The sequence below is a fragment of the Passer montanus genome, unplaced genomic scaffold, assembly GCF_014805655.1.
Source record: "Passer montanus isolate IOZ18808 unplaced genomic scaffold, ASM1480565v1 scaffold9, whole genome shotgun sequence".
Taxonomy (NCBI): domain Eukaryota; kingdom Metazoa; phylum Chordata; class Aves; order Passeriformes; family Passeridae; genus Passer; species Passer montanus.
In genome coordinates, this window is record NW_024374367.1 from 5,111,722 (window position 1) to 5,135,609 (window position 23,888).

Genomic DNA, 23,888 nt, shown 5'->3' on the forward strand with positions numbered 1-23,888 from the left:
GGGACCGAACGGGCTCTGCTCCCAGCACGGAGAGACTGGGCAAACAACCCTCCGAGAGGCTCCACAGGCACCCCATAGCGACAAGGTCATTTCATAAAGAAAAAACCAAAAACAATCCCCCAAAACTAAAAACCAAACCGAAAGAAACGGCAGCACTGTGACATATCACTATACTATTATTAATTGTGTATATATATATATATATTTATCTGCCCCAGAGGCCCCGAGCTGCAGCACAGGGGGTGTGTGGCACCAAAGCACGCTCGGTGTACGGGGCAGGGAGTGCCAGACACAAAGTGAGCCAAGCCAGGGCCAGCCTTCTATTAACAGAAGGTATTTACTTGTCCTTTACTAAAGAAAAACATCGTTGATGATCTTAATTATGATAGTCCTGAACCAGATCCTAACATCTGGCTACTAAGCCAGATAATTAAGCTTGTTCTTTTCATAGAATCATAAAATGGTTTGGGTTGGAAGGGTTGGATCATCTTATGCCACCCCTGCCAGGGCCAAGGACCTTCCACTAGACAAGGTGCCCAGTGCCCTGTCCAACCCCACCTGGAGCACTTCCAGGGATGGGGCATCCACAATAGCTCTGAGGTAGCATGTTGAAAACCTTATTCTAATTCTAAATAATATTCTTCTGAACCAAAACCTGGTGTAAAGTTAGATGGAAAGCTGTATTTTCATAAAAGAAATAAATCATACTTTAAATCTAGCTCATGCCTAAGATGTTAATATGATCCTGACCAACCATGAAAACCATCAGGAAGCTGTAATCTGAGGAGTCCAGTTCTAGGTTTCCAACACTCACCCATCCTCTGTTCAGAGCATTCAGTATTTACACTTCTTTTTTGGGCTAGGAAAGTTAAGCTGCCCTGTGCTTGAGGACAGTTACTTTCTGGAGCTGCAGGCTGGCCTATTCTCAGTATATCTGGGTCATTCCTAGACACCTTTCACTATTTCAGTTCTTTGAGTACAATCTAACACTTGTTTTAAAATCCAGGCCCTGCCATTTGCTTTGCTGAGGATCCTGCAGCTCTGTCATATTCCAACCATGATGCAGCATCCAACTACAACACCACTCCATCACATTTCTGGTCAGCTCAGGGGTACAGCTTCATCGAGCAGCAGTCTCTGCAAGCTGAACAGCTTTGCTTACACAGGAGAGGGGAAAAACCAAGCAAACCAAACACACCCATCATCTAAGTCACATAACATCCAAAGGAAAAGAAAAATAAAAATCAAACTCTTTTATTTTTGTTTAAAAAAATACGTACTTGCAGTCATGTGCTAGTTATCATAGCTGTTACCAGTTTACATGGTTCCAAGAAACAACATAGTGCTACAGATTAAATAGTTAAGATAATTTAGGGTATGAATGGCCACTTAATAATTTCTGGCTTAGAAATGCTTTTCACAGGGCGTGCAAAAAAATGTTGCAAATTAGCAATTAATGCTGAAGTGGTATAGTTCATGTAACATAACAGATACATTAAACTTTTGGTCGTAATTGTATACAAAACATAACAGTATTAAAATACATTATTTTAATAAAAATACTGTTGTGACGCTTTATATCTAAATAAGACATTTTTAGAAATATGGTATGAAATATTTGTTATACAAAAGCATGTTCTTATAGCAGGATTATGTCCTAAGATTTAAAAAAATTCTATCCAAGCACTTAAAAGCAGAGTCATCTTTTTTAATAACTGTGATCCACTTGACATATAAAAGTATGTGTGCACTATAGCATTATGTTTGCTCTACTTGAAACTGGTCAAAGTACAACACTGCATGTGGAGCAGCTGAGTTCTTATATACCACTGAAACTTGTTCAGGAAGATAAACCATCCCATTCTTGTTGCTTCAAATGCAAGAGGAAGGTAGTCTTTATGCATGTCTACTGTATGCACGTACTGAGAATAATTTCCTGCTACAATCTTTTTTTGCCAGTCTGACCTGTCCAGAGGCTTTTTTCAGCTGGAGCCAACATTTTCTTCCTCCAGCCTCATCATCTCCTCAAACACCTGACTGGGTAAGCCAAAAACAATGTCTAAAATTATAACAGGAGCTGACTGATCTTCAACTGAAACAGACTGTATCAGCTAACTCTACCAAAATTACCCATTTTAAAATCCCTATTAGAACACCACAGTGTTCATGTCCTGTGATGAATACTGCATGCTTACATTTACATGAGTGATCCAGTTGAAATCCTGAATGTCAGCAGTTTAAAACCACAAATTAGTATATAATCACTTTAAGGCATGTAAGAGCACCCTGATAACTGACATTGAGTGGAAAAGACTTCCTTTCAGGAAATTTTTGTCAGCTGCCTTCTCTTCTTTAAAGATGCTAAATCAGTATCATTTTGAAAAGATGGTAAGAAGGAGAAATACAGAAAGTTAAGAATGGATCTGATCATTTCAGTTGCTCCTGAAACAGTTTTAAAACCAGTGATTTACCAGTACAATACCTCAATTATAAGGCATTCTGGCCAAATCACCAATATGTCAGTTGGATTTACCACTAATTAAAAACTAAAAGTAAAAAAACCAAAGAAAAATAATCAGATACTACATCAACAGGACAGTACAGGATTAATATTGCCTACCCCTGAGAAGGACTGGGTATAGCAGCACCAATTGGAAAACATTCTGCAATGCCAGCACTGCACTGTAGTCCTATACTGTGGCCCAGCTTCATATGCCCACAGATTATTCTTAAGAGCACTTATTTCAAATAGTATTAGACACAAGAATCCCTTTAGTTGCATTGGTATTGAGTGGAAAAAACAGTGAAAACTACATAGTGGGCTATCCTATTAGTACAGTCCATTTGTAGTGTTAATGCACTGGTTTAGAGCTGTGTTCCAAACTTGGTAAGCCACTGTCTTCTGTGAGACTACTTGCCTTCTGGTTTTTGGCACCAAAAAAGCTCAGCAGAAATCATGTTGTGCCAGTTTTGAGCAAGATGTCCTGTAAGTCATCTGGCAGTGCCAGTATAATATCATGGATGTGTGTCTGCAGCTTTTTCAGCGTGTCAGTTTTCACAGGAAGATGTTCTCTGTCAGCCTGCAACTGCAAAGGTATCAAAAAACAAGGTTTGTACTAAAAATGCAAGGTTACCTTAAGAAATATCAAAGTCATGTATTACAAAATCTGGAAAATGAATTTCTCATTTGCTGACTGAGTAGGAATTTGGACAACAGCAGGTTTCCTCAGCAACGGCACAACAGTGAGAACATTGATCTGGACTTGCAGAAATAATAACAAAATTTGGTTTTGTTCTTCCCTGGGGATTCAGCTCAGACACAGAGTTCCAACTAATTAAAAAAAAAACCCAGCAATACAATGCCTCCAGCATAGCCAGATGACATTGGGAAGCCAAATAACTTCTCAGGCATGGCTGAAATTGACTGTTTTTGTTTTTAAAGCCTGAATGAATGACTGGATCTTTAAACTACCTAGATAATGATGAATATTTTCATTTATGTACTTGCAAATCCAACTCTGTAATGCTTTTATGTAGCTAAGTCATGTTTAATTCAGTTACTTACCAGTTTATTTTTTAACTTTAAGACAAGATCCACCGTTTCTACCTCAGTATGCTTCTGACTCCAGAAAACCAAGTTCTAAAATAAAAAGATTAGGCATTGAATTATTTATGGTTACATATGTAATTTTCAAAAGAGGTCTTAATCTATACCTAATGTTCAGAATAGGTATTGTCCTTATTCCTATGCCATTTGTTAACCTCATTTTACTCATGCACTGCCTTTACTGTCAACTACAAAATCTGCTTTATTTGCATGTTTGCCCAGTACTTCACATAACAGCAAACTTGCAAACACAATACAAATAAATTAAAGGGGAAAAAAAATCCTGCCAAACAGGCTCAGTTTGAGAAAGAGCATCTACAATGCCAAATGGCAGTGAATGATTACCAAATCAGAACTGCCAGCACAATGAAATATTAAATAGTTCAGGGCAGTGCTTACTGTTTCTAGGGCATTAAAGGAGATCACAGTTGATAACTGCTAAGATACAATCAAGTGAATTTTCTTATGGAAGTTCTGCTCCCCTACCCCCTTACGACTCACCTATGGAAAACATTTGTTCATGTACAAAGAAACATTCATTTTGTGGGTCAAAAGAAAAAACAAAGGAGCAGAATCAGTAACAAATTTGTAATACTTTTCCTGTTCTTTGATTAAGTTAATGTCAAAGACAGTTGGATAGAGTCTAAGTGGTATAACTGACCTGAAAATTATTTGGTCTGCTCTACTTGAATAATCTGTTTGGATTTGCTACATTTTTAATGTTTGGGAATTGACGAGACAAAGAATAAAAATAAATGGCTTTTGAGAAATAAACAGAGCAATTTTGTTTGTTTTAAAGCTGTAGTGTTGCCTTACTCTGGTTTTGTTCCTCTTATTCCCTCTCTGCCTGTACAACGTCTTCTCCTCTGGCAGTTCCTTTCTCTATCAGTTGTTGAAACTCTAATTATATTGATACCCACTTCAGCTTCTTAATTAAGGAATGGATCTTACAACATCAGAATAGTTATGTGGCATTTTTATAAACAGACTTCACTTCTAAGGTTTCCATTACTATGCATCAGTTGTAGGCTTACTAAATAGATCTAATTAGCTGTCAATTAGAATGTCAAATTTGCTGAATTTTTACCTTTAAAGCTACAAACTATATTGTAACTGAAAATATGTTGTCAAGGATGCCAAGGATGGAAGCTGAGTAGAGTAACATTGTCAAGTAAGAGGAAAAAGCTTTTCTTTTGGAGTGTGGGTGTGTGTACTTTATTTTAAAATACACAACAAACCTAAAAGTACTAAAGGCAGGTTTTACAAAGGATGAGAGTTGTTATGACATGTGAACTGTATTTCATATTGTTCTCTTGCTGTGTTGGTTCTAGCTTGTACTTGTTTAACAAAATCATGTTTTGCTAGATCAGGATTCACAAAACCGTCAACAATGCCATGTTCAACCTATGAGAACAGGAGTAAAACTGACTTGTGGGAGGATGTATTTTTATTACAAGATGATATATATAATTGTAAGCACACATTTTTCTAACCTCATTACAGAGTGCTTCTAAATGAAGGGCCTCTAACTTCTGTGTCATTTCTTTCTGCCGGCTCCTAAACCAACCATCAAAGTTGGGCGATTTCAAAAAATGCCTGGTAAAACACCAAAGAAAAATACATTTTTTATTTAAGTACAGTATGGTAACAGTGTTTTATACATCATCAGATATAATGATATTTGAGATTGAGTAAGACATTAGAACCCTTTCTCTACCTACTTTCAAAAAGATGAAATATTCTAAAGTAGAGATTAACATTAATTCTAGTAATTAAGACAAAGATTGAGAAAAGAATGTAAAGAACATGTGTCTGAAACACAATAAAGATTAGGGAATTTCAGGAAAAGAGATCAAGGCTCAGTTTGAAACAGCCTAATTTTTATCTTTGTGTTTGATTAGAAGGAGGAATCAAGCTAGAACCAGAAATAAAACCACAAATAACACTAATCTACAGAAACCTGTAATGATAGCAAAAAGAGATTTAAGCAAGTGAAGTATGCTTAGCCCTAACAATTTCTATTAAAGCATATATTCTAAAAGAAAGTCTTACTCAAATCAATCCTGTTTGTAAGTTTCCACAGGAAAAAATAGCATTAATATTACTGATCTAATTTATATAAATTTTTTTATGCTGATGAAAGAAATTACCTGTAAAGTCCTATCCAATCTCCCTTTAAACCTGAGGTGAGCTGTGGTCCCGCTTTTTCCAATGTCTTCATGAAGTCATCTTGGCTAAACTGCCTCAGCTGTGGTGGACTCTACAGACAGAAAAAAAAAATTAGCAGACCTTAATTTCTCTAATTACCAATTTCCAGCTCATTCAAATTCCACTTCCTTACCTTCCAGGGTGATATGCATTTCTGCAAAGGCATTAAGCTTGCCACGTAACGTTCCTGGGGAAAGGAAAAGGAAAGGTTGTTTGCATAACCAGCATTAAAGATACACAGTCCACATGTGTGTTTACTTATTGCTTGTGACCACAGTATTTTCTCTCCCCAGTGTTGGTACAGGGTGGGGTTGTGCGTATTTACCACATGAGAAAACAAGGAGCTTATCTTCTACAGACTGTAGTTCCCAACTGCAGAACTTTGAGCCACTGAAGTTCAAGAAGGACACGAGGCAGAGAAGGGCAGGAAGCAAATACACACATAGAGTATCTATATCCTGAACTTAAGCCACTGGTAAACAATGTCTCTTTTCTGTGGAAACAGTCCACAGGTACCTTTGTATCGTGGGTGATTCCAAACAGTAACCCCACTTTGTACCAAGTGTTTGGAAGAGATTTTCTGAGTCCCTTACCCAAACATTAGAGCTAGAATTAACCCACAGAAGACTGTTTGAGCTGTGGCCATCTCTGCTCTAGCAAGGCTTGGCACAGGTAGGGCCAGAGCCCCAAGGTGCCCAAGGCACAGGGAGTGGGGCCAAGTGTCAGGTGTGACAGCAGGAGGCAGCTGTGCCTCACCAGCTGGGCCCAGTGCTGGACACAAGCTTGATTCCTGGAGAGAGCTACTGGACTCAGGGTAACTCCAGAACAACTACCCCTTATTACTGATGTAAAAACCCCATTACTCTAAGAACTCACTAAAGGAATAATGAAACTTTCCGTCAATTCCAAGAAATACCGCCGAAGTATCACACTCTGTGCTTCTGTAGGACGTTTCTGTTGGACTCCCTTAAAAAACCAAAACAAATCACAGTCAGTCTGTTACTCCAAAGTATGTAGGTAGTTGTGGTGGGTTTACTTTTTATGACTATTTATTATGAATCTGTATTCATTTGCCATATGCCCACACACAGCACTTCCTACCCCAAACCAGGGAAGGAAAGCAATAGCCTCAAGTTCTTTTGTACAGACATTTATCTTTGCAATTACTGATTTTTTTATTTTCATGTAAAAACTCAAGGAAAGAAACGTTTCTATAAAGAAGTGTTTGCAAATCAGTTAAAATCTGGAACCTCTGATTCTTACACACCCCATGTGTAAGACTTTTAGACCAAAGAGACCACAGTGGGGGTGGCAGGGATGGAAAACCTCAACAGACAAACAGATAAAATATCTTTAACTCTCTAAATTATTAAGCTAACTTATTGAGGTCCACCATTCATATAGTTATAGAAGCTGCTAACAAGGCAGCAGCCCTTCTACAATATACATCTGTGTATATACATCTATTTTGTTATGAACTGGGGCAAAGGAACCAGAATCCAGTTTCATGAAACCACTGTACACCACTACACAAAATACACAAACAGCTGCCATTAAGAAGTGATCTACAGCATTACCTTTTGCAACTGCTTAACGATTTCTTCATCTCTGTTCAAGTATGGCTTGTAAGAGGTATAAACACCTAAAGAAAAAAACCAGCATATAGCCAAAGGAGAAAAGGAGAAACAAGGTACACCTTTTAAAATTAAAACACTGGCAATTTAACTCTGAAGTTATTACCAGGTTTGGAGTCCAAAGTTTTTAGGTTCTTCAGTTTTTTCACTTTCACCTGCTTTGGAACTTCACCTGCCAAAACACATAAAGCCACCTTACTTGAAGACTATCTAACATTTTAAGAAACATTAGAAACATTGACATGTATCTAAGCATATATCCAGAAACACCCAGCAAACACATGAGTAACAGCAAATTGACTTTTCATTTCATCTAAGTGTTCCCTGTTGAAAAGAAAAAAACCTGAAAAGCCAACCAAAACCCAAACAAGCAAAAAGTGAACCAAAAAAACCCCCACAAACAAAAATCTGCCTAAGGATGACCTTTTGAATCAAAGCAGCCAATTAACATAGAGATATATAGCAGAGAATAATTATTTTCTTAATTTCATATTTTTATTCCATTTTCCCTTGTTCCCCTTAGTGTAAATACTTTTGGGAACAAATCTTTGGTACCTTGGCATAACTAAAATTTGTATAGAAGAAAATAAAATAGTAGCCATGGATTAAGTGCTGTAATAAAATGAATTTAAGTCTCCTTTGTCATAGGCCACACTAAGGGCTTTTGTTTTCCCAATTTATCTTGCTCCAACCAGAAGACCCTAAACCCTGTTCACAGTATTGCAGCCTCATCAGAATCTTCCTCATAAATCTATGTGGATGCTTGACTTTAGAAACAGTAACAGTTAAATTGCTCTTGGAACTGCAGAGTAGGGGGGAAATGAAGCAAAAAAAACCAACAAAAAATAATCAGAACCCCTCTTTGTCCCTAAAGAAATAAAATATTAATTTTTAAAGACAGGTCAGACAGATACATCTGTAGAACTTCCTGACTAAGCATTTCCCATAGCTACATCAAAACTATTTAATACTTGAAACTGTATATCAGATTTGAAGTCCACCTGTTTAAATGGATTTGCAGAGTTTAATTAAGATTCTACTTTCCAAACATTAGCTACACAGCAGCAAAGCAATTCTGCACCACACTACACTAAGTCCCCACAGGTATTCTGACCATAGACAGACATGGGGTTTTAAAGTTAAGCAAAACCTTGCCTAATTATATTGAACACAGTATGCAATCCTTAATTAATTCAGTGTACTCAGAAGTTAAAATTAACTTCTTCTACCAAAATTAATTTTATGGTGTTTTATCTTAATTGCATATTTATGCATTCCCACTGTCAGAGCAGCATAGTGAACCTGTACCAGCAAACAGCTACATTCAGGAAATTCATACAATAATTAGAGTGGTGGCAACTGGCACGTTATCCAAACATGACATGAAAATTCTACTCAATCACGTAAGGAAATCATCCAGACTGAACAATTAACAATTACTGGAATATTGCCAGATTAGAAATATTATATCAAAATATTGTCAACAACTTTTTAGATTACTGTAACATTCAAACATAGCTTTCACATGGGTCTCATATTCTCTGCTGGCTGTGACTGATTTGTTATATTCTACTCACACTAGAATTAACATCAATAATACATTATGTCTCATTTTAATACCTTATTGGTAGAGATACAAATTCAGGATTCTGTGAAAGGTAAAACATCATTACTAATGAATATTACTATCTTTTGCAATTAAGATACTAGATTTGAAAAGACAGAGCAGTCAAGATTCTAATTTCACATGACAGATTTACATCCATGAAAATTTAGTTAGCATTAATCTAAATAAATAGAACATAATTACGTATGTTTGTAATTAAATAAGCACACAGATCCATTTGCATAGGATTGTAGAAAATATTTTTATTTTACCTGGAAGTTTGATATCTCCAATTCGGATAATGTGAGGCCAGTGCTGAAGTGTTTTAGCAAAAAAGGGATTTGTCACCCCTAGAATGACAGATGGCCTAGAAAAGTAATGACAATGTTTAAAATCTGACAGCAAGAGCTTCAGCCTTAACAAACAGGAAAGACCAACTTAAATTCTTTACTTGAAATTATTTACCATTGGTATTTAAGAGTTACATTTTAAATTGCACATAAGAGCACAAATGTTTACCAACATTTCAATGTTTTAGAAAATAAGACAGGTATCTTAAAGTACAAACAACAACAAATTCAATTGCTGTTGAATAGAATAAAAATGACCTCATCTGCTTGGACTTGGCTAAATCCTGCCCACTTGCAATAGTGAGAAAAGCACGTTATCTGTTACTAGGGTTTTGCGATGTGTTGGATTTTTGTTTGCTTTTTTATGAGCAGGAATCTGACCCGTATATGTAAGACAAATTGCTACTTTTCAAGGTTTGATGATAACAAACTCTCAGTACTTGAATGTGCATGTCGTTAATAAAATGAGACACTTAAAATGCCACTTGCTTTAAGCAGCAGTTATCAAGTGATGCAGCACAAGCACTTGGAGAGCCCCAGCTCACACTCTGCCAGATTTTTCTGCCTGCGCTGTGCTTGGCTCCTGGCTTGGGGTGCACAGAGGCACACAGGGAACAAGAGCACAGTGCTGCTGCTACAGCACAGGCCTGCAAAATGTGGGATTTATAGCACTGATATGATGAGGTATGAACATGTTTTTCAATACAGTGGTTACTATCCATTTTACAGTCAAACATCAGCTAAGGAATATAGCACTAAGTATCACTGAAACTGCCATCTTAAAAATGGTTTATCATCATTTTGTTAGACTGGTCTTAGAAATCCCAAAGTTTAACACTTTCTGTACACTACCCATAGGTTTCCCTGCTCCCCTCTATTATTAAGATAATAAAACACAGAGAATTGGCATCATTTGGATTCATCTTCTTAGACCCATGGTTTTAAAAACCTATTTCCAATCTTTCCAAATTCTTGTTTTTCATAAGAAAGTCAGGGCAATTTCAGCTCTATTTCAAATACTAATCCCTGTAGTGACAAACCTTTCTAATTTGCTACGGAGGAGTGGATGGAATTTTGAAACATGGGTTACTAAAGTTTAACCAAATTCTTCCTGGAACTATTTTTAGAAACTAAATTACATACTGTATGACCATTCCCATGAAACACAATCTAAAACATATTGCCTGTGTTTATGTGTTTCTCCACTGCTCTATCTCTGGCAATACACCCATTGAGAGGAAAACTACAGTAAAAAAAACAAAGCAAACAAAAAATCCAAATCAACAATCTCTGCCTGTTCTGACATTAGAAGAAATTTATATTAAAAGATTACTGAATCTAACAAATGCACTCCATTTCAAAATCAAGCTGCATTTAAATAACATATATTAAGAAATACAGGAGGTGTATGCTCTCAAAGTAAGAGAAGGATTAAAAAAAATAAAGGGAGAAAAAAATGTGTCCTTACAGCAGTTTCAAACATCACTGGTTTTGCACATTCACACTCTTAAGAAAATAATTTCTGACTTATTTACATCAATAACCTAATAAATTTAGTGAACAGATATTCAATTTTTAAATGGTCTCAACTAGCATACCAGCTGACTCAGCTTTACAAAACAGCTGTATGTATGCTGAATTCTAAAAGTCACTTCGTTTCGCAGTTAATTAAAGATTAAAACAATTACAGCAGAATTTCCCAAGGAGCTACTCTGGAGCTGGTGTTGCACAGACAAACCCTCATGGAAAAGCAAGAACTTTTCTTGGGTTCATACTTGCAGTTTGACTTATTCTGTACAGAAGTATCCTATGAAACTCAAGCCTGGTTTAATTAGGGCATTGTTTTGTAACTTCTTTGTCTAATCTAACTGGAATAAAAACTTAAATCAGCTAATTACTGCACTCTGCATGATAATCTCACAAAAAAAAAAGAAAATAGTCTAAACCTAATTCTCTAATTATAGAAATCCAGAATAGTTAAACAGTATTTTAATACAAATTTATGGTCATGAGTGGCTTTGAGCAACATCTTCTCCAGAGAGTCTGATTTACTTACGGGGCTTGTGTGCGAGTTGTGTATTCTTTGAATTCACTGTCGTGGATGGTGAAGTATGGCCTGAAATCACTGCAGTACTTCAGTGGTGAAATACAGCTGCAAGGTACAAGAAGGATGAGCTTGGTTTATGTACTCAGTGCAAACTTTCATGAAAGACACCAGCAAATCTAAAATTTGTAATACTTTATCACACTCAGATCAAATGAAGGTCCGCTCAGCTGGAATCTTACACTGACTCCCTCAGCCATAGTTAGAAAGCTCTACTACATTACCTAACAAGGGCCAACACAGTTTCTGAGGATTCTGCTGGTGATGGTGCCATCACAACAAGTGGTTCTCCCAGCAGCACCAGCTCCCAAAGCATCTGAATGTGGAAGAACACTGGACAGAAACACCTAAAGACAGATTGAGGTATTTCAATACATTTGACATCATAAAATACATATTTCTTCTTGTTAATAAAGGCATAAAAAAGAAGTTTGTGGTAGTATTTTAGTAGTAATTTGAAAAACATAAAATACTCTTGTAAAATGGAACATCTAATGAACTTGCTTATTTATTGCAGTTTCAGTCTGTATATTGTCAAAACCGTGTTTTAGCAAACTTTACAGAAAAACATATTTAAACCAACACTGATAAATGTTAGCTTACAAGCCATGAAATATGTTAAGGAACTGCCATAAATCAAAAACACGTGGGAGTTCACAGCTAGGAATTAATCAGTCCAAACTCCTACCTGAAAAGATCTACTTCATGAACAGTCGGTAAAGCCATGGAGATCTGAGCATCTGCCTAAAAGACATCGCAATGCTTGGTTTTTACTCATCAGAACACCTAGGTATTAAATGAAATGGTTTCCCTTAAATGCTTACAGACATGTAGACAGGATATAGTCTAACAATTTATGCACTGCTGCAGTATATAGTACATTATCTCCACAACTACCTTTGTGTTCTATGAGCAAGACATCTCCCAAGACACACACACACCCCCCTTACTTACAGGCATGTGGCTTTCAGTCTAGAAAATAAATAAAATACTGAAGCTGTCTCCAACAACTGCACATGAAGACACAGATTGGTTTTATAAACATCTTCTATGGCTAATGACTTTTCATTCTGGATTCATCCCCAAAAAACCCCAAACTATCCAAACATTAAAAGGATGTTCAGGTTCAGAATTTTGCCAGCCAATTATCTTCTTCCAGGACCTGGATATCTCTCCCTGCTCAGGGTAACTGGATTAGAATATACTTTCTATGAAGAATCCAGATCTGGACTACTCCATTCAAAGTTTCAAAGATTGTGGATTTCATTATTATCATAGTATATGATGATTTGCTACCAATCTTTACTAACTAACAAGTTGAAAGAATGAAAGCAGATCTCTAGCTGTGCCTGGGGCTATATCCAGTATCAGTATCTAATCACTACCTGGTGCATATTCTGTACTATCGGTGTTGTTCCAGGCTTGTCACGATACGTTGGAATCCGCAACTTGGAAAGAAAAAGAAAGATTTATTTTCCCTTGTATTGAATTCAGCAGACACTTAAAATGCTGACTTAAAGACAATCTGTAATACTTTGAGAGGGTATACTACAGCATGATGCTTATTTATCTACAGAACTTCCACCTACAGAATTTCCAATTGCAAATTGAATAATAGAATACAAAAATAATACTCCAGTTTAAAAAGTGACTATTGTAAAGTAATTCAAAACTGTTACCATAATATCAATAAAAATACCTCTAAATTTTGGAAACAATGATCTGAAATAAGGTCTTGGGGGTTTAAGATGGTACAGAATTACTTTCAGAAAGAATTCTCTCCTAAAACATCAAGATGTTCTGGCAAGTGAGACTTTTCAGAATCCAAACAGTCTGAACATAAGTATGCTTCTCCGGCCGCACAGTTTGCATCTGTCTGTCCTGAGTACTACAAATTTAATCATAGTGGAAGCTGGTACGCACAAATGGATGTCATTTCCACACAACACTTAAAACTGCCCAAACAGTATAAAAAACCAGCGACAATATCACTGGACAGTAATGATGGCTTTACTCAGTTCAGCAACTTCAGTTCTCATGGGTAAGAATTATTGATGAGATAAATGCAGGCAATACCCAAAGAAAACATATCTGACACTCTTCATCAGCCAGCTTCCAGAACCATTCTATTAAATTTCTGCTTTTAGTATAGTTTCAGAAAGTTCTCTCTCTCCCTGCTGATGCAGACACGTTTTTCCATGAACTTGAGAGTATCTGCTGAGAAGTATCTTCTGGCTGTAACCTCTGACTTCATCAAATCCATTTAACTGCACTTCATATGGATTATAAAATGAATACAACTCCCAAAGGCCCAGTTCTTAACCACTGTTTAAATTCAACAGTTCTTCACTGTGCCCTAGATACAACTTCTTTAACAGCTTTCTTCAGACATATTTCACTGCCATTAAAAAATATAAACAACACAAGCAACTGTTTCTAGTGTATGGGACAAAAAAGATTTTTACTCATCAACTTTCAGGAATGAGAATGATTTTCATTAATATATTTAATTTGCTTGATTGGAATTTAACTCTCAGTATTTTCAAGTGCTACTTTATGTTTGATTTGACAAACATAATTAGTACTAAAGTCTCCTAGAATGCAAATTCCAGTGTGATAATACAGACACTGCAACTAGTAGTTGTATTGAAACATCACTTTTTAGTAACTACTAAAATTAAATATTAACCTAAGCACTGTAAAAGATCCTCCCCTCCTCCCCTCAATTAAAGCACCTAATCAAGATCTCCCAGACCTTCACTCTGAATGCTGTAAACATCTACTCCTGTTTGGAAGAACAGGACAATGAAAACAAGGCAGTGAGGAACTGTACAGTGAAAGGTGGGGAAAACAACCTCAAAGAACAAGTGCAGGAGTCTTTACCTTCATTATAAGACCCATAATAGGCAACTGCAGAACTTTCCCTGGAACTGGAGGTGGCCAACGATCAACGTCACTACAAACTGAAAGAAAAATACCAGAGTTTCTGCAAGCTGTAAACCATGATCACAGAGTCACCTTTGTGCACACTGCAACTTGAAGTCAGTGCTAATAACCCACAGCACTTCTGCTTGTCTCTCAATTACACTGAAGTTTTACAGCCTTTTGGACATGTTTCATTCTATTAGAACAATATGGATTTTCATTTCAAGAAAACAGTGTTCTCTGGTCTTCCATTTTATGTGGCAACAAGACTTAAAATTAGTTGAAGAAATGTTATCTGAGAAACCATGAAAGTACATACTAAAAGAATTTGAAAAGAACTTGGCTAGAAAGTTTTCCAGCATTTTCTTGTAAACCATTATAAATATAATACATAATTCTCATAGTTTCTGCAGAGCTTATTTTGCTCATGGCACAACCTCTCAAGAAAACAGGTGATTGAAAAATGCAATTCTTTTATGGTTTACACAAACTGTTGGTCAGTGAAAACACAAAAACATTTAACAAAACAATTAAAGTTGTATGGGGCAGGCACAAAACAGAGCTCTTCCAGGCAAAGAGCAAATAACTTTTCTATTTGCCTTTCTCCAGCTCTTTCAGCTCTGCAGTAAGGCTGAGGCACCTGTTACCAGCACTGCTCTGTCACTTTTTCCATTCGGTCAAAAAACAAACAAATCACACACACAAAAAACCAAACCTCAAGCAAGATGACATTTGTACAGCTGCTTAGCAAAAGTTGTCAGACTGCCCAAAAAGACTTGGGTGGTGAAGAGTGCAAAGTAAGGATTGCCATCAGCTCCTTGTGCTCAACAGCTGGTCCTGAAACACACACAACCCTAGATGTGTTTCAGATGGGGCATCCAACTCTCCCAGGGAAGATCCAGAACTGAATTAGCTCTGTTCAGTGATCTAGAAGTCAAGCCAGTTTGCTAAAATTGCAACCATCTACCCTACAAGAAGACAAAACCACAAACTAGAACACAACAGTTGTTTATTTCTCCAGAAGAAGTATATGATAGTGTAAGAACTCAACATTATAGGATCACTACCTGCTTCCAGGAAAGCTTCACTTTTTTCAAAATATTCTGGTGCTATTTGCTTAAGCATGGTACGAAAGAGATGGACATAAGGCAGCTTGCTGATGAGGACCAGTGACTGCAATAAAGAGTAACAAAACAGATTTTCAGTCTTTCCCTCAGTTCTACTGCACCTGTTACTCTCAAACAACACCAAGTGGGACTTCTCTTACCCATGCAAGCCAACCACACATCTGAGTAGAGGCAAACTGCAAACAACCAACTGCCAAAACTTCCCAACTTTTTGTTTTTAAACACAGACACAAAACTATCTCTTCTGACAGCAGAGCTGCAACATAGCATACCTGATGTATGATTAGATCAATTTACTATAAATTAACAACTAATTTAGTTGGAGAGCAAGACAGTTTTCCTGTTCCTCTGCAGTCACTGAAAAATAATTGATTTCCAAATTAATATTTTCCTAAAATAACTGAAATTACCTTCTGGAAATAGCCTCTTTTTAATGATTTGTCTCGAACTTGTCTGAAATACACATAGCCATAGTAATACGCTGAGTCCTTCTGCAAAAGAAAGGGAAGAATTCAATACAACCACCTGTTACTGCCCTCCTTTTTGAAGCATTCAACATACAGTTTAAAAGCCTATTCCCCCGTGAGCTCCATAGTTTATTAAATACAATAAAGTAGAAGGATTACTGTGTTTGTTAGCATTATCTTTTTTAGTAAGTACTTCAAAGAGAAATCATCATGGGGAAACAGCTGTGCTTTCTGGCTTTACTATTTTTATATTTACATTCCCCTGACACAATGTGAAACCAAAACCAGAAATAATTTCTTGAGGAATAAATCAACTTTTATAATTCTGCAAAGCAGCACTAAAAAGATTTTAGCAGTTAAAAACATTAAAGCCCTGACTTGAAGAGATAAAACCTAGTCTTTGAATGTGCTAGTTTTACAAAAGATTCTTGGAATATTAAGGAAGTAGGCTCTCACATTTCAAAGACAAGACATAAGCTTCATCCTTCCTATGAAAAGGAATTCAAGTATTTGCCACATAAACAGAACTAAATTGAGTCTGAGAATCAGGCTCCCAGAGGCCTCAATACTCCCTATGGACATGATGAGAACAACTCTTGGCCACCACTTCTTTTAGGTAACTGCTCCAACTTCAAAAAGTGAAGAGTGGAAACTGAGACAGCCCAAGTTTCTTGGAATTTTTAAAATTAAGTTATAAAGCACTTCACATTTCCACAACAGTAATGGTTCTTACAATTTGATCTACAGGTTCCTAGTTAATAATTAAACAGATTTGGGCTTCTATTTAATTCCTTGTAATCCAAAATCCATACTAATAAAAAAAGAATAGTTAATGAAACTATTATTATTATGATGAATTTTTATTATTATTATAACAACGTGCTACAACAAATGAGTTTTGACTTTCAGGACATCCAGTTCAGAGATTTTTCTTTTCAAACATTATATTTAAAGGTCAAGACCCACAAATTAACATTACCCAAAAGAAATTTTAACTTCTTTTTTTTTCTGATTTCCAACCTTTAAGTAAACTGGTAGATCTCTATCCAGTTGGTCCAGAAAACAACACAAGGACACTTTCCTTCCAGGAGACCGTCGGAATCTAAAGCAAAATTGTGTGTCCCCAAGACAACCTATATAGGGGAAGAGATAAATGACAGACAGACAGCATTCTGAGTTTGTGCCTTGTTTAACACGAGCACTTGCTTACAGCCAAAGAGGTATCAAAGTTGTGGTTCACTTATCTTGCATTGCCCTTGTGAACATTAATATATTTATAATTTTATAAGTGGAAAATTTGGCATAGTTGTCAACAGTAAATATACTGTCTGCAACAAGGAAAGAAAAGTCACTGCCTCACAGTGACTATCATGTCCTCAACCAGGTCAAATGGCTCTTCTACTGCCATTCCCCATTTCATTGGTATGCCTGTATAGTTCTGACCATCTTAGCCACATCATTCCTCTGCTACATGGCTGCACTTTCTTTACCTCTTTTTTTGACACCATACAGTTCATACAGAAGTCACACTGCAGGAGTGCATTATGCTGATGTGTAACTCCACAGGCAGGTCTAGGATTCATCATTTTGAAAGCTGCACAGCTAATTGCTGAAAACGGAGTGAAATTGAGTAGGACTTCCCAGTAATATCCCCAAGGAGCAAAGTTTTCCTCAATTTCTATCAAAATTAATTTCTTAGAGAAAAATGTAACTAATCGTTCTCCACGGAACTGTTTCACCAGAGTTTTCAGTTCCATTTCCTCTTCTCTTTCAGTCACACACATCCTGCTGCAAGAAGCACAGACAGCCCAACCCCTGACCAGGTGCTCTGGCTGTGCAGAGGAACACGGACACACACAGAGCCCCCAGGTCTGAGTCTCTCACCTTGAAGCTGCAGCCACAAACCCTCCATGCACCAAGACAAAACCAAAAGCAGCAAAACATGAGAGATGGGACCGTTCCATTCAAGCAGGTAACAAGCAAGGATGCAATGATAAGAAAAACCACAGCACACACCAATAACAGCACTAAATATTTGTAGCAAAGCATGGTGAGATGGGACCGTTCCATTCAAGCAGGTAACAAGCAAGGATGCAATGATAAGAAAAACCACAGCACACACCAATAACAGCACTAAATATTTGCTTCAACTTTTCAAAGCTTCTTCCCTTCATCCAAAGGAAAGAAGCCCTCACAAACTATTATAAAAACCTACACACAAGACCTAAATTACCCTTAATCATTACTATGTTGAAATATCATTCAGAATATGATGTCTTCTTATTTAACAAGCTCTTGCAGAGAAGATTGGCAAATGTCTATTCTTTTTTCAATTATCCATGCAGAGAAGATAAAGCATTGTTTTAAAAATAACTGTACTGCAAAACTCAGCTTAAAACCACAAGTGTTGTGATCTAGCAGCTCATTAAATCAATTTTCTCCTCTAAATTCACAGCCACAAGTACTGGAATAATATCTCTTTGTAGTATTAAGAGAAAAAAGTTGAATTAACCTTTTGAGCCATGAAAACCTGGGATGGGCTGACCTCAAATTTAGCTGCAAGCTAATGACTTCCTTCACTGCTCTATTACATAAAGCTTTTCTTTTTATGCTAAGGCCTATGATGAAAAAATAAATCCTAACAGACAGGAAACACTTCCAGCCTTGTGGAAGGCAGGTTTTACACAGGTTATTCCCTCTACATCATTTGAAACTTAAGCCTACCAAGAATGATCAAGAACCAACAGTTCTTAATAGGGACATTATAAAAAGCAAAAATGTGGAACTTTTCCCTGCTGAAAGAAAATCCTCCTCATATATACCTATTCTGCCTAAAGCAGAATACTACACTCTTATTCGAAAAAATACACAAAAAGTTTTAAGAAAGCAACCTTTGGTCCTAACACATGATTTTGTACCTTTTAAAGACTGAAGATATTTATAACCATTAACAATAAGACTAATTAGAAGATACAGTTAACTAGATTTCAGTAACAGAAAGCAGCTGTGCCTCTATTTGCATACAGAATAACAAGAACAGAAAAAAATACCTTAATTTCAGTGACATTTAGACAAAGCAGAAAAAGCAGCCAAAATACTCTGTAAAAATTATGTAAGAGAGAGCTCACACACATTAAAAGCACACATCTGCATCACCCCCTATCCAAGCTGTCATACTGCAGAGCATCCAAAAGCACAGCCAGTGCAGTTACAGGCACAATGCTGGTCCTGCAAATTTTGACTTCTGTACAGAAATAAATGTGAAAGAAAGAGTCTGAACTTCTGTAATTTCTTTTTGCAGGTGGTCCAACCCATCAGCCACATGTCCCAATTTCTCCTTGGCAGCAGAAGAGCAGAAGTTTAGACTCAAGAATAATTTAACAAGCAGGACCACACACAGCTACATGCACAGCAAGAACAGAGAAGATAGCTGAGGTTTTCCTTTCACAACTGTTCTTTCTAAATGCTTTTGAATTTAAAAGTCAGTTTCACTGTTATGAACTTCGAAAATATACATTTAGTCCTTTATGAGCAGACAGTTCCATATACTTTATTAAGGGTTCCATTTGCTTTATTAAATCCTTCAAATTTCATGCCTACTCTCCTCTCTACAGTGAGAATTCTACTATTTTATTTAAAGGCCAAGATTAAGATGTTCATTTTTCACTTGCCCAGTATTCTGAAATGTCTGCACAAATGTCATCTGGAAGGTCTTACACACTTACATAAACCAGAGGAGAATCCTCAGACCTTACTGCAATGCAGACAGCTGCAGTTTTACATTTAACCTTAGCTGCAACATTTCTGTATTGCCATGTCAATTAAGATATATAAATACGTACTTGATCTAAAGCCCAGAATACATCCTGTCAAATTCTCTTTTAACACAGTTTATTCCAACAACAGACTACAGAGAGAAGAAAGCACTTACCTGAATTAGAATCTGGAAAAGACAAATAGCAAATATTGGTTTTCTAAAGGGTAGGGAAAAGAAAAGAGAGCTGTTATATTTCCTGAAATATAATGTATTTACATTTCCTAAGCTAAAACCAAATTATATATAGCAACTATGACTTACCTCTTTATCTGTGAGTTTGGAATGTGGAGGGTATATCACCTACAGGAAAAAAGCAGTATTATTTTATTTGAAAATAAGCTGGGCATAAGCAATAAATTTCCATCAAATATTTTACCAGTACAACCCTCAAACAGCTATAGGACAACCCCTTCCCAGCTGTAGGACATTTTCAATTGTAAGCTATGAATATTATATCTCAGTTCTTATCTTCATGTGCTTTTAAGCTTTCTTGATCACCCATCTTTACAAGATATTTTGGATGCCAGTTGGAGACCACACATGTTCATTTAAAAAGGTATATTCAGAACATACATTCAGAGTAGTTGAGATTTTTGGTGCAAAAGGTCTCAAAGGAGAGCAAGAATACATCTTTTAGATTCAACTTGTACATGTAAAATGTAGTAGATGATTACATTTAAAGCAAACACACATTATTGTCTGAAATCTGTTGCAATCAAAAGTTCGGCTGGAGTAACCAAAATTCAACCACAAAACATGATCTCTATTTTTACCAGCTCTTGGAGGATGAACGCTAGCCCCTAACGACAACTGTGGAAACTCAATGTCATGGCTTTTTGTACTTACAGAAAAACAAACAGAACATGTAGTAAGTTCACACAACACAGAAACAAAAAAATGATGCAACACAACTCAGAAGCGGAAGCACAATTACTTCAGAAATGAAAGGATGTACAAAATCAGTGATTGTGCAAGCAGGTGGGAACAGAACATAGAGAAAGAGTACAAACCTCAGACACCTAAATTTCACCTAAAAAGGTCCTCAAAACAACCCACTCCAAAACTCCTGAAATGTGTGGCTAGCAGAGGAAATTTGACAGAAATTCCAGGATTATGTTTCAAAGAAGGTTTCAGGGCTTCCAAAGACGGAACCCAGTTGAAGAGCAGAAGTTGAATGCAGGAACAGTAGCTCCATGCAGTTCTCATCTTACCTTACAGCTAACATCCCATTATCTCATTTAATCTTGTTCTACTAAATGTAAGTAAATTTATTTCCTGGTAACACAACACTATCCTACTCTATAGAAAACAACAGATCTACCCACTGGCTGATCTCTGACTAAGCACCTTTCTGTCCTTCAGCCATAAAGTCTCCAGTGCATTTTTTCCCCTCAGTCTCCTATCAAATGGTGCCCAGCTGTGTAAGACATTGTTAGTACAACTGAAGCTGAAAGCAGACACCACTGGAACACCTGCATTCTGCATGTAGTAAACGTATCACTGTCTCTTTTCCAACTCTTAATACTTTCCTTTGCTATCTTATGCTAAGTAGCTGTACACCTAATGTAACTTTCAGAAGCTGAATGATGCTGAATTATCCACCTTACTCAGAAGACTGGCATACAGACTTGAACTCATACTTGTTCTCACTAGCAGGTGTTTCTTCCCAGAACTCCTATATAAACTGAAGCTAATTATTCTTCCTGCAGCTGCATACTGGGAAAAAAAACCAAAAACCAAAAACAAAACCCAAAAAACAGGCCTTAGTTCTGTAGACATTTTAAGTCTCATTTTTATGCATCCAGTTAAATGAATGTGACTGTCAACTGAGAAGTCTCAGCCAGGACAGAGGCTGTGCTTCCCTCAGCCACTGAGCACAAGAGCTGCCCAAGTCACAGGTTATACAGAATCGTTTGTCTTTGTTGTTACCACCACCTTATAACATCAAGGGAAGAGAACTCAGATAATCAGCACAGTATCCTGGTTTTATCTGCATTTCTTTGTGGCCAACAGTCTTGTATTTGACATACTGTAATAGCTTGGCTGAACTTTAGGCCAGTCTGCCATGCATTTACGCTGGCACCCCTTTAAGGCAAGAGAAAGAAAAACAGACTTTCCCTGCAGACCAAGAGTTCGCTGCGCAGTCACACGGAGAACAGGGTGAAACAGGATGTGAAACTGACCCCAGCAGTAATTCTTCTCTCATTTCCCAGCACTGCGCCCTCCCCAAGCGGCGCCACAGCTGTCCCTGTCCCTCCCAAAGCAGTGCCACAGCTGCCCCTGTCCCTGTCGCTGCCCAAGCAGTGCCAGAGCTGTCCCTGCCCTGCCTAAGCGGTGCCACAGCTGTCCTTCTCCCTGTCCCTCCCCAAGCAGTGCCACAGCTGTCCCTGTCCCTCCCAAAGCAGTGCCACAGCTGTCCCTGCCTGTTGCACAGAGGGCACAGCTGGGAGCCGCAGCCGTAGCTGTGACACTGCCACGGGCCGGCATCCAGCTTGTGCTGAAGGAAAACACTTCAAACCTGTACAGAACCTTTTCGCACACCTCAGCGACCCGGAGAACGCTGTTAATTATAAAGAGATCACTCACATTCCCCTTATTATCACACTTTTTAACACCTACAAGCCATAGAAATCAGCGCTATTCGTACGCAAAGAAAGCCGGCGATGTCTTTCATACAAATCTGGGGATGCAATGCAAGCCATTTACAAGAGCTCACTGCCAGCACAAGCGGCACCATGAGCAGAGCCGCACCAGCCTCGCCCGGGACAGCCGAGCCGCTCTCCGCTCCAGGACTCCGTCCAACCACGCTTCCTCAAGCACGGCCGAGCTTCCCCCGCCTCTGTGCAACACCGGGGCCAGAGGAAGCGCCCGATTCCGGCGGGGCCCCGCCGCAGCCCGCAGGGCGAGCGCTGCCCCCCGCCCGCCGCCGCACGTACCTCCACGGCCTGGCCCAGCTCCAGGTCGAAGCCCACCACGCACACGCAGTGCAGCCAGGCTGAGAAGCGGTCCCATGGCAGCAGCGACAGGCACTGGTCGGGACTCTCCGGCTCCGCATCCTCGGCAGCCACCTCGGCACCAGCCGGCCCTGACTCCGGGCCGCGCTCCCGCCGCGACATGGCCCCGACCCCGGCCCCGCCGCGCGGAGTCAGGTGACTCGCGTCGCCCCGCCCGCTCCCCCCGGAGCCGCTCGGAGTGGGAGGGGCCAAGCGGGCACCGAGGGGAGGCCAAACCATTCCAGCGGGGAGCGCGGGGGGGTGGGGGCCGTAGGGAGGGAGCGCCCCCGCGCGGCCCGCCAGGGAAGGGCCGCGGTGCGCCCGGCCCGGCCCGGCCCGGCGCGGCCCCTCCGAGCGGGGGAAAGCGGCTCCTCTCTCGGGGCTGCAGGCACCGCACCCGGCCCCGGGGAGCCCGCCCCGCCGCTGCTTAGCCGGGTGCTCGCGAGGGCAGCGCTGCAGGCAACGGATCAGTCGGGTTTCTTTTCCCTTTAGCACGTCAGTGACAGCAGCTGCTGGGGCCGCCGTGTTATTAACAGGCTGTGTCTCCATCGTGAGCCGTGCGCGGCTGAGCACCGCACGGCAGGGACATGGAAACACCCCTCTGGACAGCTTCAGCCTCACGGGAAACTGGGATAATAAAAAAAAGCATCCAAATCTCTTAAACCCTCTTTTAGTGCCTTAGCCAAAGCCCAAGCGCTTTAATAATGTAAGAGCTTTCAAATATTCTTTTGGCACAGTCCAACAGCTATTTATATTTCATTATGAAACATTTTGTAGAGTTAAAAGTGCTAAATAGCTACTTTATTTAACAAAAAAGAAAAAAAGAAAAAAAAATCATGCACTCACCTCCCCTAGAACTCCTGACCTCTTTTAATTAAATTATTCACACTAGGCTTTTGGTTGACTGCTACTAGAACAGCTTCAGCAGCAGCAGGTGTGGATGAGCTGCCACCTGAATCACTACCTGCTATTTTTTCTCCAGAACAGGAGTTGTAAATATTAAAACCAAGATAATAAATCTATACATACTTAAAAGAAAACGTAGGACTC

At 38.6% G+C, this 23,888-nt stretch overlaps 1 protein-coding gene across 2 annotated transcripts; it reads right to left on the minus strand.

Annotated features, from left to right (window-relative positions):
- Window positions 1–1,232: 1,232 nt before the first annotated feature.
- On the minus strand, window positions 1,233–23,410 carry DENND6A (DENN domain containing 6A). 2 transcript variants are annotated; one of them, XM_039734076.1, is made up of 20 exons: window positions 22,782–23,410; window positions 20,107–20,145; window positions 19,960–20,002; window positions 17,049–17,161; window positions 15,972–16,052; window positions 15,502–15,607; window positions 14,393–14,472; window positions 12,895–12,957; window positions 12,198–12,253; window positions 11,734–11,856; window positions 11,462–11,557; window positions 9,328–9,422; window positions 7,556–7,621; window positions 7,393–7,457; window positions 6,692–6,781; window positions 5,949–6,002; window positions 5,758–5,867; window positions 5,101–5,203; window positions 3,566–3,640; window positions 1,233–3,086 (listed from the first exon to the last, which is right to left on the minus strand). In XM_039734076.1, exons 1-20 carry the CDS (start codon window positions 23,385–23,387, stop codon window positions 2,955–2,957), a joined length of 2,196 nt encoding a protein of 731 aa, XP_039590010.1. In that variant the 5' UTR covers window positions 23,388–23,410; the 3' UTR covers window positions 1,233–2,954. The 2 variants fall into 2 exon arrangements, with proteins under 2 accessions (XP_039590010.1, XP_039590011.1); XM_039734077.1 differs by lacking the exon at window positions 12,895–12,957.
- Between the last annotated feature and the right edge of the window lie 478 nt (window positions 23,411–23,888).